Raw genomic sequence first — 15976 nt, 5'->3', positions numbered from 1 at the left:
AGATACATATATATATATATCTTTTTTAAATAATAATAATAATAATAATGCCTTTAATTTATAATGCACTTTACATATAAAATCTCAAAGTGCTACAATATATTTAAAAGAAACATTTTAGAAACAGTGGTAATATGTTAGAGCTTAAATAAGAATGTCTTTAGCCCTTTCTTAAATGACTCCGGGGACTGTGGGGCCCTCAGGGGTGTAAATATGTTTTTAAATTATTAAATTATTAATTTTTATTGAAGCTGTTAATTAATTAATTAATTAATTGATTGATTAATTGATTAATTGATTAATTGATTAATTGATTAATTGATTAATTGATTAATTGATCAATTGATCAATTGATTAATTGATGAATTAATTAATTAATAAATTAATAAATAAATTAATTAATTAATTATGCACACACATACTACCGGTCAAAAGTTTTAGAATGACACAATTTTTCCAGTTTTATATTGAAATTCAAGTAGTTCAAGTCCAATGAATAGCTTGAAATGGTACAAAGGTGAGTGGAGAACTGCCAGAGGATAAAAAAAACAAAAGTTACCAAAAACAGAAAAATAATATACATTTTAGAATTATACAAAAAGGCCTTTTTCAGAGAACAAGAAATGGGTTAACAACTTAAAGCTGTTCTGCACCAATGGAGGTTGATCAAGTCTTGAAAGTTGGTGCCACCAAATCCTAAAGGTGTCCCAGCTTTTCTAGATTCCTTCCAAGCCCCTCTGTCTGCATAAAGTAGTGCTGGAACACACCGTGGCACCAAACCCTCCAGAGCATTATTAGAACAGTATTGTACTGCAGAAAGTAGTGTGTTGCTACAAAAATGAAGAGGAAAAGATAATTAACAATAGAAGAGAGACAGACCATCAGAACACTTAAAAATGGAGGTCTTTCCTACACAGAAATCGCAAAGTCAAGGCGTCAGAGAGTCTTCACCATCAAAAAGTTCAGAAACTCTGACAGGAAGAGGTCTGGAAGATCCAAAACCACAACAGAATCAGAAGACAAGTTTGTGAGAGTCAACAGCTTGGTGATAGGAGCTCACAGGACAACAGCTTCAATCAGCTTCATAGTGGTTGTAGGAAGAAGTCTCTGTTTAACTGTGGAGAGAAGACTTGGAGTTGCAACAAGAAAACCATTGATAAGACGTCAAAATAAGAAAAAGAGGCTTGCCTGGACCATGAAACACCACCAATGGACTACCGAAGACTGGAAGAAGGTATTATGGACAGATGGATCAAAATTATAAGTCTTTGGTTCATCAGCAGGATTTTTGTAGCCGTCCAGTAGGAGAAAGGATGGTTCCTCAGTGTGTGACATCAACTGTCAAACATGGAGGAGGTAGTATGATGGTCTGGAGCTGCTCTGGTGGATCCAGGGTCGGTTCTTGTACAGAGTGAGAGGAACCCTGAACCTAAACGGCTACCACAGCATTCTGCAGCTCCATGCAGAACCCTCTGGTATGTTCTAGTTGGTCAGGGATTCATCCTACAGCAGATAATGACCCAAAACATCAGTCCAAGCCCTGCCAGAACTACCTTAGGAACAAGGAACCAGATGGAAAGCTTGAGAACATGGTGTGGCAGCACAGTCTCCATACTTCAACCCCATGGAGCTGGTTTGGGATAAACTGGACAGAAGAGTGAAAGCAAAGCAACCTACAAGAACCACACATTTATGGGAAGTTCTGCTACAGAGTTGGAAGAACTTTCTGAAGAATATTTGATTTCCATTGTGGAAAGAATGCCATGAATGTGTTCAGCTGTTATATCTGCCAAAGGTGGTACTTTGATGATCAAATGTTTAGAATACATTTTGGTTTCTATCTATCTTTCTAGCTATCAGCAGAAAGAGTTCGTAGTGAGTGTGAGGAATGCAGAAAAATATGAACATGCTGGAAGAGATAAAAAAAAAGAACTGCAGGATTAACAAAATTTGATGAAACAGATAAGGACATAAAGAAGAGTGAGAAACTGCAGAAGGAGAAAACAAAAATGAAGGAGAAGAATAAAAAAAATGGAAGAAGATGAGAAAAAATGCAGTAGGACAATTAAGAACTTGAGGAGAAAAGGGAAGTAATGAAAGAAAAAGAGAAGAATGAGATGATCAGCTGCTGGAGCCGACTGCACAGGAAGACATGACAGCGACATGAAGGTGGAGGAGGCTACTGCTCCCTCTGCCTCCCTCTTCTCACACTTTCTCCCTCCTTCAACTCGAGTTGATTGAAAACATCCTTGGAGGCTACGTAATTACAGACGATTTCTGTATGAATGTAAACAGTATTACTTGTTGAAGTTAAAACGGTACAAGCTTGAAACCCCAACAACAGAACCATCCCAAAGTTATTCTTTTAAATGTCGAGATCAGGTTAGGACGCACACTTCATCAAGGCCGAGGATGTATTGTAGGTTCATTTTTCTCATTTTTGAATGGATAGACTCAGAGGAAGCAGTACATCATGAAAGCAATATATTTTTGATGTATATGTCTGCTGCGTGAGACAACGAAAATGTGCTGAATGTACAGGAATGCAGAGCAGATGCAGTGTTGAGAGCAGTAAGTCTCACCTTCAAGATCCTGGGAAAAAGTGCAAAGGTGGGTGAGAAACCAGACAGTTCTGACATTTATGTAAAAATCCATCTGCTGCCCAGAAATTAAAGAATAGTCGCCATTCTGAAGAAACTGCATAGCAAGTAATGTTCTTAAACAGAGCGGCCAACTGGCCAACTTTCACATGTGAAATGTATGCTGCACATGATCTAGCTTGTCTATTTAAACAATACCACATATTTCTTAGTTTGATTTTACTGTCACATAAAGAGCAGGCTACATGTGAACATTTTATATGGTCAGTTTGGAAAGAATTATCGTCACAAAATCATAGAAAAGTGTCAAACTTGGGTCAGACACGGCTCAGATGATAGAGTGGATTGTCCACCAATCATCATGATCCCAGCTCCTGATGGCAGGTGACCATCTTACACGGCACCATTAGTGTGTAAGAGTGTGTGTCAAAGGGTGACTGAGAAACACAATGTAAAGCGCTTTGTAGAACATCTCTAAAGACACCACGCAATTATGGCAGATTTACTGGAGAATAGAGAAGTAATATCCATCTAAAGGTGTCCTGCCTTGTTTGTTGGGATGTAATTATTACAGTAGGTGAAGAGTATCTAAATATGGAACAGCATCTAGCAGTATGTTCAGATCTGACCAGGTTTTTTTTTTTTGTCTACTGCCACGTGCTTCCCATTCCTGTCTTCTGACAACGCTAAATTCCAGACTGCTGCTTCAGGCCCTAATCCAACAGGATTGTTCTATCTCCGCTGTATTTCTCCCACCACCTCCTCTGCTTTCCCTCTGTCTTTTTATCCCTCACTTAGCCCTCATCCTACTGTCTCTCTCAGAGGTGGAAGGAATGTGCCAGGGCGTTTGCCTTTTCTTGTACTTGTTTTCTGTGCAAATTACCAGAAAACGAAAGCTTTTCCTGACAATGGTTTTGATTGTCTGAGAACAGCTGAGTTAAGTGGAACTCTCTGCAATCTGACAGTGAAAAGAGAAGTTACAGATATAGAAGGGTACATGTAGATGGAGTTTTATGTACTGACCCCTGGACTGCTCTTCAGTCAACAGCACTATGTTTACTTTTCTGCACTTAGTGAATTCAAAAAATAACAGAAGTGATGGAAAGAAGATATCCATCAGTCCACATGGAGTGGTTCAATTGTGCATTCTGAATCCAATATACTAGCTAGCTCCTTCAACAAAGACAATCCATCCATCCATTATCTACACACTGCTTAATCCTCAATAGGGTCGTGGGGGGCTGGAGTCTATCCCAGCTGACTGAGGGTGAAGGCAGGGGACACCTGGACAGGTAACAGTCTATCACAGGTTCACCTGGACAGGTAACAGTCTGTCGCAGGGCTACATAGAGACAAACAATCACACTCACATTCACACCTACAGACAATTTAGAATCACCAGTTAACCTCAGGATGTTCTGGACTGTGGGAGGAAGCTGGAGAACCTGGAGAAAACCCACACATGTACAGGAGAACATGGAGACTCCATGCAGAAAGATCCCAGGAAGACCGGGACACGAACCGGGGATCTTCTAGCTGCAAGGTGGCAGTGCTGACCACCGAGTCACTGTGCAGCCCCTTTATTCTTTATATTCATTATAAAATAAAACAGCATTGGCTATTTTTTTTACTGCTACTCATTGCTTTCTCATACAAACCCATGGAATCTTGCTTTTTTGTCTGGAGTTTTATGCATCTGGACTTGATCAGCAATAAAGAAGTCTGATTCTGAATTTGTCACACACACAGTTTCCAAGGTCAAGAATTCATTTTCAGACTCAAATCCATTTTTTTGTTTTTGTTTTTGTTTTTACTTTTTGTCCAGGTGTAGTTTATACTTTTGGAAACTGAGTGTTTGCATGAGATGAAGAGAAACTGATAACATTTCCTTTCTATGTGGAGTTTGCATGATCTCCTTGTGTTAACCAGGTCAGATATGTGAAAACTCTAAATTTCAAGTAGTGTCAGTACAGTATGTGTTCAGGTGACCAATTAAATGTTAAAAGCTAAATTAAAGCCACTGAAATCACATTCAGAGGCAACTGAGAACCTGTCAGGTTTCTTATAAAGACATGCGATAAAAGGAGATGAAAGGAGAGGAAGACATGAAATAACTGCTGGTAGACATTTAGCACGTATAGTATAGAGTTAGCGTTCTGTAAGGATGAAATAATGCCATTTGTTCAAGTCACAATCAGACTAACTGAGCAGACGAGGTTCTCGTAAAGAGAAGGCCTGTTTAAAAATACATTTTTCATTCAAATTAGTTAACTTGTGCGGAGTTCAAAACTTTATCCTTAAAAGAATTACTGAAATTCCTGGCAGTAAATTCTGTGAGCCATTATTAGTTTAAGATTTAGGGATGATTCCTCAGTAATTCATATCAACAGAGCTATAATACATGAGAAATGGGGCTGTTTAACAGTAATAAATAAACCTAAAATCTCATTGAACACACTTCTCTTGTCTAAATATAACTAAGTGAAGCAAGGCCTCAAGTATTAGAAATACCCTTTGACATGAGTACTGTATTTACTGCCTGCACTGTATTGTATATTTTGTTCAGTCCGAAACACAACTGATGTTTCTTTGCTTTAATCTTTGAGCTTTATCTCATCATTTACCGTTTTTCTCTTTGAAACACTGAGGAAAAGTGCTGGGGCAGCTGGGGGATTAATCACTGACTGGATAGCGACTTTAAACTTCCCATTAGCCGTAGTCTGCTCTTGTTATGGCTTCGTTACGCTATCATAGTATTTCAGAAATAACACATTAATGTATTGTCATCTGTATTAAATGTATTCTTGGAAAATAAGAGAAAGCACATCAAAAGAAATAAAAGGACAGCAATGTAACAGACTCAACTACTAGTGAAAGTTATGGATGAAAAATCCTATCGAAGTCAAAGTATGTAACAAAAGCATGTAGTTAAAATATCAAAGTACTGATGTCTTGCCTCTGAATGTGATTATATATGACATCATAAGATTATTAATAGTGAAGCATCATTGTGTCAGCAGTGTGTTGTTGTTGTCGCTGCTGCAGCAGGAGCTGGATTAACTACTTTATATTTCATTTTATATTCAGGGACAGCAGATACATCTGACGGCTGCTCACACCATTAATGGGAGACACAAATGAAGCATCAGCAGTATTGTGGTGGTAAAACATGATAGTTTACACTGTACTGCATTTATCCATGAATCTTTTGCCCAAAAAATATTTTCAGACAGAACTTTTTGTCTCATAACTGATTTTTGCTGAAATATTGGACCATTCATACGGTTAATGAAATTAAATATAAGACAACAGAAGGGGAAAAAATCAATTTTTTTTTCTCTGAAATGTGAGCCTGCCCATAGACAGTTTTTTGTTCTTTTTTTGTTAGATGTTAACAGCCAAAAAAAGTTGGAAATTACTGGTTTAATCTATAACAACAACATTATCTATAACAATTGTATAACACTGTTTACTGAAAATCTATGAAATCTGTCAGATAAATGTGGTGGACTAAATAAAAAAAGTCAGATCTGTCTCTAAAATTTAATAATACTGTAGGTTTCTGCCAAAATATCTAGGGTTAGGGTTAGCTAGATCTGTAAATTATAAGACTGTAGTGTGTCGCTTTATTTATTATTATTTCATTAATTAGGTTATACTCCATAGCTAATAACACCATAGGGTGTCGCCATAAATGTATTATAGTCAAGTACAGTAGTATTTATATATATTTTGGAGGGTTATTCCCTAATATGTAAATATTTCAGGTGTGATCAAACCTTAAATAACACTACATGGTCTTATTTTTAATGTTTGTTGGGTTACTATCGTGATACCAATCATAATCCTTTTCAATGGAAGGCTTTTTGGCACAGATGTGCTGTTCGGGAAAGTGTCTTGACCTGACTTCATTATTTTGTCTTCATTTTGTTGTATTTTTGCGAGCTCATGTATATGTTGAATTCGCTTTCTAATTTGATATTTGTCTTGTTATGAAAATGCTATACAAATAAAGTCATTGTTATTTTATGATTGGATATATAAATGCTGTTTGGACATGCTGAAAACACATAAACCACAGTTTTTACAGCACACATTTTGGTTTGGAAATACTAAAACACTAAAAATGATTCAGTTTAAGTGAAAAAAGCACCAAAATAAATTCCAAATGTTTGGCAGCTTCCAAATGAACTTGTGTTCATCCTGATAACATCAGTTGCTAAATAAAGAACACTGAGGTGTTGCCCTGTGCCTGGATGGTTGAAACAGGGTCCAAATATGCACTTTTCTTGCAAACTTCAAATTCCACTGACTGCCTGTTTGGGCCCTACAACTATTACATAATGCATATTCTACATATTCTACATGTCAGCCACACATTGTTGATGAAATCCCTCAATTTATGGACCAGCTCAAGACGAGTCACCCATTGTGGAATGTCTGCTGAAACAGGCCCGGTTCTGTTCTAATTATAACAAACTCTGCTTGTTCTTTGAGGCTTAACCTTCTGAAGTTTTTTGTTTCGACCCTCAGATGTAAAATTTATGGCAAGAAAAGCGACAAATAGCAGAATGCAGCAGGGGCCTATTTTAAGACATTCCACAATGACTCAACCATACACATAACCTACATAACCATTTCACTTTACATTTCCTGCTTTAATCATTGTTGTGTTTATGTATTGATAAAGTTCTGCCTGTATCTCTTGGCTGTCTGCTTTCCCAACATGTCTGTCTAGCTACGTATCTACTGATTCATTCATCACACATACTTCTCAGCATCATCAGAGTGACATCATTGTCCTCTTCTCTGCAGCTTAAGAAGCCCCAAGCGGTTGGGAATCCATATTGTCGGGGGCCAGCATCCTCTGGAAAAACATCTGGGAGAAACGCACCATTAAACCAGTGATTTACATCAATTAGATAATCCCAACAGGACAAATTCTGGGTCAAGCGCCCGCCTGCCCTCCTACGCTCCCTGTCAGCCTCAGGTGAGTGGAATAGTCTGTTGGCAAGTAACGGGTTAGTGTCTGTCTCCCCTCTACACCTCCTCATCTCATCCCTTCACCCCCCTTCATCTCCAAGGGCTATATATTGGAGGTTGTGACTCGTCTGCATCTTAAGCATCACTCGCACCCGCAGACTCACAAACGCAGACGTATCTGGTTCATTTTGAGCGGCAGCGCAGACGAAGAGCAGACTAACAATGAGGTCCTTACTGAAGCTCGTTGTAATTCTTTTCTGTGTCCAGAGGGGAGAGGGCCATTGGCTCAGATCACTCATTGGTAAGTGATGGCTGAAGGGAAGCTCGTGACCTATGACCTTTTGTTTTGAGATCAATATAAATGCACATAAATATGCCGATAATGTTGCACATCAGATGTATAAATAACCCTCTCTTTTTCAGATCAGACACAAGAAACAGCGTCTGCACACGTGTCTCCAGATGAGGACCAGAGAAGCAGATATCCAGCTGTAGAAGACAGCCAAACAGAAGCTTCTGGGGGTGAGTCATCTATCAGCCCCATCGTCCCAATCCCAGTCCGGTCACGTCGCTCGACTCTCGACTCCCAGTGTGGCCTGCGCTCAATCCTGCTGCAGGTTCGAGACCTGGGGCTGGGCTACGACTCAGATGAGACTGTCTTATTCAAGTACTGCAGCGGGACGTGTCCCCACGTTCGCTCCAACCACGACCTCACCCTCACCAACCTGATGCTCAGTGGAGTGCTCTCCCACCCAGCACCTGGGCAGCTGTGGCATAATTCCCCCTGCTGCAGGCCCACCCACCACGAGGACATGGCCTTCCTCGATAACTTGCACCGCTGGCACAAGGTGGAGAAGCTGTCAGCGGCAGGCTGCGGCTGTGTGGGCTAGACGGCTGTAGACGGTGAAAGACAGAGGTGAGAGGGAAGCAGTACAAGACAGTTTGTGAAGAAAGAGCTTTTCTGAAAGGACAAATTTGCTGTCTCTAATGACTGTAAATGAAGAGGTTGATTCCAAAATGGAATAGAAAATTAAGCTACATTTCTGTCAGTTTTGAGTTTGTGTTCATTTTCAGTTGGAGTAATGTGGCAATAAGGGGATTAGAAGTGAGCTCTTCAAATGTAAATACTTGACTCGATCATCTTAAAGGCTAAAAATTGAACATGATTCTACAACAACCACTTGACTGTTTTGCTAAATAGGCTTACGTGTATTTATATAAAATCTTTGTGTAATTTGGGGGTTAATAATAAAGCCGATACACACGAGGCTGCGTAGACACATGTTGTGGTTCGCTGCTGATTTAGGCTCTTTACAAAAAGAATTTTGTGTCAACAGTTTAAGCATGTATTTATGTAAAATAAGTTATTTATTTATTTGATGCTGGGACTTTTTTTTGTCATGCTAACTTATTTTGTAATGAGCACATTTCTATGTTCATTGTGCGTACAGTCCCTGACAAAAATAAACTTGTACAGAACGATCAATATTCATGAGAGTTTCTTTCATGGCTCTGACGCCCACACTGGACTCGATGCATGATGTGGTGTCATTTACACAAAGTTTATTCAAGGGTTTTGTTAAAAAAAAATAAATAAAAAAAAATGCATAAATGTTTCACACACATAAAAATCCTCCATCACCTTGTTAACGTTTATGGTTCACTCATATCAAACTGACATTGTGATCATCTAGTCTGTACATCTGTGAACCAAAGTTCAAAACACTTTTTCAGCCTTTACAATATTTACGTCATCTGGTATGTTCAGCATTAGTTTTCCTCTCTCAAGAACTAAATCTCTGTAAAGCTAGCAGCCACAGAGGCAGACTGATAAGACAGACATAGAAAAGAATTTAGCCAAATATCTACGAAGTTTACTTTTGGCCATGGCCATTTGTAACTTTAACGTAAACGGCAGGTAGAATTTTATTCAAACCTTTGATACTTTCTGATCCATTATGGACTGACCAAACACAAGCAGAGAAATAATGATTAATGTGGGTACAGGTGTAATTTTCTGTGTAACTCTGATAAACACCCTGACTGCTCAGGCATGTGCACTTTCCACTGGGCGTACACCCAATCACATTTGTCCAGCCTGCCAGAGTGCAGGTTCTACTGGAAATGTTCTATTTACCGCTGGTTCCAGTACTAAGCCTCTAATGACAACTTGTTTGTACACAAAACCTGAATGTGGGATGTTTTCATGACATCTTATAGTTCATCACGTTTACCAAGTAGACTGTATGTTACTGGAGTAATGGAAAGCAAAGTCCCCTTATCCCATGAATGCAGATTTGGACTACTTTTACTATTTGGCCATCGCTTCCTCGTCTGCTTCCTCTGGTTCTGATGCCCACACCTGGACTCGGCCCTCCATGGCTGTGAGGAGGCAGGTCTCTGAGGGATGGAAGGACAAGGACTGGACAACTGCTTTCCCCACTGGCAGCTTCAAGGACAAAGATCCCTGAAAATGAGAGAGGCAAAAAAAGGCCATGAAGGCAGGTGGACAAAACAACTTTTTGTATGTATGATTTGATTTTGATGATGGATTGAAATGTTCAAATCTTAGGCCACAACAATGGGGTTTGAAAATCAGCTCCTCTAGTCAATCATAAAAGTTCTGATAATAGTGAACTGAGTGCATCCAACTGTCTTTTCTCTGCATTTCTTTGTAAAACAACTGGATTCTAACCTCCACGAGGTCCCAGCAGTACACATGGCCGTCCTCTGAGCAGCTTAGGACGTGGGTGTCTTTACTGGACAGGCAGCAGTCCAGCTTGTAGCCCTTCATCTTGTGTCCTGTATACCTACACAAACATCAGTAAACATTAATGATTTGAACAGAGAAAAATGTCAAAGGTTCATTGCTTTTGCCTTTTGTTCTAACCAAAGAAATAGAATTCTAGGAAAGAGTTGGAAATGATTTACACTAAGATTTTATGTTGTTGTGCATCCAAACATGCTGTGCCTCCAGCAGCTATAGGACACTGTTCACCACAGTGTCCAGGCATAAAAAATGCTTTATTTAGTTTAAATAAGGTGACATACAGCAGCTGATCAAAAAGTTCTGAAACTATTCAGTACAGAACACGTCACAGTTATAGATGTGCAAAATGTGTGAGCATGATCTGTCATTATCTGTCGTCATCAACAGCTGGACCCGTGTTACATGTGTGTCCACTGTCCATTTGTGATCTCTCAGTGGACTGCAAACTGGAGCAGAGAAGAAAACATTTGTTTCTGTGTCAGTGGCCAGGATGATCCAAACTTTATATGGAGGATGTCTGTGTAGTTTCCCATTCATCCAGGTCATGGTTATCCAAAGTTGTTTAAATCAATCCAACTGGATTCTGACTGAAGAAGCCTCTTGGATGAGAGGTGAAACGTCTTCAAGGAACCTTCTTAAAGTCCAGTTGGATTGATTTAAACAACTTTGGATTTATATGGAGGATCATTACTGGTGATGGTAAGCAGGTCTGCAGCTACCAATGACAAAAGAAATGGTAGTGTTCAGTGAAAGAGCCAGCAGTTTCCAAAACTGGACATGGTGCATCAGTCTAAGAGCAGAATGAGCGTGCTCACGGTTTTCTTCAACATTCATGGGGTTGTGCACCAGCAATTGTGTTCCAGTGTTGCAGAATTTTACGGTAACATCCTGAGAGAGAACATTTGGTGCAAATAGTATGACGGCGTGATGCCATGTTGGTGCTCCAATGCCCGGTGCATCTGGTCACACTATGGCAATTACGCACATATATTTGTGGCCACAACAACACAATTGCTGCTTCCCATCTGCCTACTTGTTAGATTTGCTTCCCTGTGAATTCTTCCTCTTCTCCAAAGTGAAGGTTAATAATAACTTTATTTATACAGCACTTTCAAATCAAAGTGCTGTATAGAGCAAGCAACAGATAAATTACAATAAAATGATAACTGATAAAAACAAAGACTGAGAAGACACAATAACAAAAATAACAACAATAAAAACCATATCTAAGAAGACACAATAAAACCGATAAAAACCATATCTAAGAAGACACAATAAAACTGATAAAAACCATATCTAAGAAGACACAATAAAACTGATAAAAACCATATCTAAGAAGACACAATAAAACCAATAAAAACCATATCTAAGAAGACACAACACCTCACAGTTAGGATTCACAGACAGCAGAGAACAAGTAGGGCTTTAGCTTTGCTTTGAACACCTCTACTGATCAACCTTGGCTAATGTCAGACGGAAGAGCGTTCCATGAAGACGGTAAAAATAAAAAGCTCACGCACCGACTGTCTTCTTTTTAACTCGAGGGACAGTCCTCAGACCCGTCCCTGCTGGTTCATATGGGACTACCAGCTCCTTTAAATATGATGGTCCAGAGCCATTTACAGCTTTATATGCTAAAAGAAGTATCTTAAAATCAGCCATTTTGACACAGTTACACCATTTTGACACAGCTACACAGATCATATATGATGCTTGACATGTTTACATAGTGGGACGTTACAAGTGCTGCAAAAGTGCTGGTGGCATGGCAGAAGACGGCTACTTCAGCTTTTACACTGCAGACTTGTTTTTGTACATTGATTATCTTTGTAATAGATTTTTTAGCTGTTTGACAATATCATAACAGAACCTGCCAAAATGAAATTAAAAATGGATTTCTGTATTAGCTGACTAGTACCTGAAGGCCTGGTGAGAGGATGTCACACTGTAAAAGAACAGCAAAGAGTACTCACTCTCCCAGCATTTCCCCGGTGCTCTTGTCCAGAAGTCTCACTGTTGAATCTAAACTGGAGCTCAGGGTGCACTGACCGTCCTGACTGAAGCAAACACAGGTAATAGGACCTGGAAGATAAGGACACATGTGGAGCTTACAGAGATCTGCATTTTCACTTTTACTTACTGTCACTACAATCCCTGCTGCTAATAATACCAGTAATAGTTATTGTTATCGCACCCCATGAATGTTAAATAGAGATCATAAAAAAGACTAACTGCTGATGAAGTCCACATGTAGTTGTCCCATTCTGAGGTCGTAGAGCCTCACTCTGCCGTCCACCGAGCTGAACACAACATGATTATTAAAAACTGCCAGAGGGAAATCCACAAATCAAATCTCTATCTAACTGGTGGAAAGGTGAGTAAAGGAATAATAAAACTTGTGATACGTTACGTCTTTAAACTCAAAATCAGCAGGAGATACACATGATGTGTGCATTGGTGATCAACACAACTCTATTAGCTTTCATGGCTAACATGATGTCTGTTGAACTGACCCGGTAAGCAGCTCATGTTGTGCCACCTTTAGGCTGCTAATGCTGTCACGAGCCTCGTCTAGAACCTGGATGGGTTCGTATCTTCTGGATCTGGTGTCCCAGCATCGTACTGTTCCATCTATGGATCCTGAATGATGACAGAACACATACGACATAACACACAGCAAATACACCCACAAACAGACCACAAATAAATCAAGACACAAACTAGAACATGATTACAAAGAAATAAGGGCCAAAGTTGGATGACGGAAGAACTGAACCTGAAGAATAAGACTTCACATACATTTTATCACAAGAAATGTTAAATAACTGACACTCTATTTCTAGCAAAATAGAATCGATACAAGTTTCAACATCCACAAAACAAACAAATACTAAATAAATGACATATATATTGTACATCGTAGGCATTTTTAGTAGTTACTACCCACCAGACAAGATGACAGTTGCTTCTTCACTGAATTGCACACAGTTAACTTTCTGTTGAAGAAAAATTTCAGAGAGACATAAAGAAATTCAAATAAATGAAAAGGTATACAGACAAAAAACAAGGACAGCGAAACTATGCAGGAGCAACAAAAGCACATGAAAGTTTTTTTTTAAATTTTTAAAAATAAAATGACAAATAAAATTCTTAAAAACAGAGCTACAAAATGCTGAACTGACCCCAGCGTGACCTCTGAGTTTGCGTGTCACCTGGCCAGTGGCTACATCCCAAAGAATCACCGTCTTGTCAGAGCTACAGGAGCAAATCTGGCTGTTGTCATAGGAACTGCCAAAACAGCCAATGAGGAAAACAATTAGTGTCACAAATGTCAGTGTCTTCAACAAGAGTGGTGGACCAAATAAATAATGGAAACAACATACAGCACCTAATCAGAAAACAAACCTGTTGAAGGTGACTTTGTGGTTCCTTAACATTAATGATGACTATCATATGAGGTAGCCATGCTGTGGGAAATGCTCTCTTACCTGTCGGCATCCAGAACCTCGTATCCATGGCCACTATACGTCTTCAGCAACGTCCCTCGGCTCATGCTCCACAGCTTTAAAGACTTGTCACTGCCACAGGACAGCAGGTAGTTTCCATCACCTGACCAAGCAGTGAGACAGGAGACGGGGGCAGGCAGAAGCCAACGATAAACTGATGAACGTCTTACAATAAAGGCTTTACATTTGGGATGGTGGAGTTTGCAGGCAAGCAACGTCTACAGTCAAAACCAGGGGTGTCAAATTCATCTTAGTTCAGGTTCCACATTCATCCCAGTTTGATCTCCAGTGGACCGGACCAGTAAAACCACAGTATAATAACCAATAAATAACCACAACTCCTAATGGTTCCTTTGTTTTAGTGCAAAAATGTTCACATTTAATGAATTATCTTTTTACAAAACATTATGAACAACCTGAAATTTATTAAGAAAAATAAATTCAATTATAAACTGATAAACTGACCCTATCCTCAGTTTATCATTTCCACATTACAACTTCCAGATCACAGAGTGTCTACAAAGGAACACAACATTTAGTCATCTGGAACTGGACCATAAAGGATTTTACTTTATGATAAAATGACAAAAGTCTGATAAAAAAGACAAAAAAACAACAAAAACAAGACAAAATATTATAAAAATGAGACACAAAATGAAAAAATGAGACACAAAATGACAAAAGCGAGAAACAAAATGACCAAAAAATTAGACAAACAACATGAAACAAAAGAGACAAAAAAAATTGGCAAAAAAGTTACAAAGCAACAAAAAATGGACAAAAACAAGACAAAAAAATGGCATAAACAAGACAAAAAAGCAGATAAAGCAAAACACAAAAAGAGAAAAATGAGACAAAAAACACAAGCAAAGACAAAAAGGAAACACAAAATGACAAAAACATGAGACAAATGACAAAATGCTCCAAAATGAGACACAAAACAACAAAAGAACAATGAACAATTTAGTATTTTACTTTATAATCAAAACAACTTGTCATGGTCTAGAAATCATTTTAAATTTATAGTTTTACTAATTTACAATCTGCAGTTAATGTCTTCTCTGGAATTTTTACATTTTGAGGGCCGGATTGGAACCCTCGGGAGGACCGCTTTTGGCCCAAGGGCCGCATGTTGGACACCCCTGCTCTAAACATTTAGAATAATACATGCTTCAGCTCTTTCTTACAGTTGAAGCGAACAGCTCTGACAGCTCCTTGCTGGCAGTCTATGGTCCTGAGGAGATGCTGAGGAAGCTGAGGAGCCTGAGGTCTGGGCTGAGGAAACGCCATGACACAACCTGTGCAAAGAAACACAACACAAACCACGCAAACCCATCAGCCACAACAATTATTGTTTGTTACGATCAATGAACAGATACCTCATAAAGGCTATCTTCAAAATATAGAAAGTAGAGAGCCAGTCCGACAGAAGTGAATACACCCGTGATCACTGCCACAAAATAAAGAAACATGTGTTTTACAGTTAACCTAATTGTAAAAAATAGTCCCTGAAGAATAACAAAGCATCTCTCCAGCAAGTTAGGACTCATTATTCTGTCATCAAAAACAAAGGGTGAAGAAGTAAGTTTTTAAGATCAGAACAAACATCCAACTGTTCGACTTAAAAACAAGGCAAAAATTTAGATGTGATCCAATTTTGAATCGTTTCACATTTAAAGGAAACTGTACAGGACCCTTCCGTTGCAGGCTGAAGTGAATGTGTTAAAAAAAAAATTAAATTAAAATAAAAATGGTTTCAAAGGAATCAATGGGAGTTCATCGGTTACGTTTTGGTCACTTCTCATTAAAGCATCCACGGCTAAAGGACCATTCAGACAAAACTAAACACATTTAAATGGTTACACTGAACTTATTTATCTGACTTACTTATTCCGTTTTATTTTAGAAGAGTTTCATGTCAGTATTTACTGAATAAAGAAAGTTTATCCCCAGTTTGTTTACATCACCAGCTAATGCTGCTATAGCAGGCGCAATGCCTGCTGGGATCACATACTCCTGTCAAAATAAAAGTTAAAAAAAAAATCACCCCAGCAAACAGTCGCCTTCAGGAAACGTTTTGTAAAGGTTATTGTTTGCTATGCTTACAGGGAATCTCT

The 15976-nt window shown here is 38.9% G+C and overlaps 2 protein-coding genes across 2 annotated transcripts; one reads left to right on the top strand and one right to left on the bottom strand.

The window, feature by feature from the left end:
* Positions 1-7614: 7614 nt before the first annotated feature.
* On the top strand, positions 7615-9063 carry LOC111568334 (persephin). The gene is made up of 2 exons (XM_023269946.3): positions 7615-7884; positions 8007-9063. Exons 1-2 carry the CDS (start codon positions 7806-7808, stop codon positions 8471-8473), a joined length of 546 nt encoding a protein of 181 aa, XP_023125714.1. The 5' UTR covers positions 7615-7805; the 3' UTR covers positions 8474-9063.
* Positions 9064-9126: 63 nt separating this feature from the next.
* wdr83 (WD repeat domain containing 83) lies at positions 9127-15859 on the bottom strand. Its single transcript, XM_023269948.3, has 10 exons — positions 15747-15859; positions 15047-15157; positions 13842-13962; positions 13536-13641; positions 13301-13349; positions 12867-12993; positions 12586-12653; positions 12327-12435; positions 10279-10393; positions 9127-10050 (listed from the first exon to the last, which is right to left on the bottom strand). Exons 2-10 carry the CDS (start codon positions 15147-15149, stop codon positions 9895-9897), a joined length of 954 nt encoding a protein of 317 aa, XP_023125716.1. The 5' UTR covers positions 15150-15157; positions 15747-15859; the 3' UTR covers positions 9127-9894.
* Between the last annotated feature and the right edge of the window lie 117 nt (positions 15860-15976).

Source organism: Amphiprion ocellaris, chromosome 4 (assembly GCF_022539595.1).
Source record: "Amphiprion ocellaris isolate individual 3 ecotype Okinawa chromosome 4, ASM2253959v1, whole genome shotgun sequence".
NCBI lineage: Eukaryota > Metazoa > Chordata > Actinopteri > Pomacentridae > Amphiprion > Amphiprion ocellaris.
Note: the sequence above shows the minus strand (reverse complement) of the source record. Positions and strands in the feature narration are given on the sequence as shown.

Excerpts from the sequence above, each read along its gene's own strand:
- wdr83 (XM_023269948.3), bottom strand. The coding sequence starts at position 15,149 with ATGGCGTTTCCTCAGCCCAGACCTCAGGCTCCTCAGCTTCCTCAGCAT. Across the intron at positions 10,394-12,326 it reads ACCGGGGAAATGCTGGGAGA|GTATACAGGACACAAGATGA; the intron begins GTGAGTACTCTT and ends ATGTTTGTGTAG. Across the intron at positions 10,051-10,278 it reads ACTGCTGGGACCTCGTGGAG|GGATCTTTGTCCTTGAAGCT; the intron begins GTTAGAATCCAG and ends TCTCATTTTCAG.
- LOC111568334 (XM_023269946.3), top strand. The coding sequence starts at position 7,806 with ATGAGGTCCTTACTGAAGCTCGTTGTAATTCTTTTCTGTGTCCAGAGG. Across the intron at positions 7,885-8,006 it reads TTGGCTCAGATCACTCATTG|ATCAGACACAAGAAACAGCG; the intron begins GTAAGTGATGGC and ends TCTCTTTTTCAG.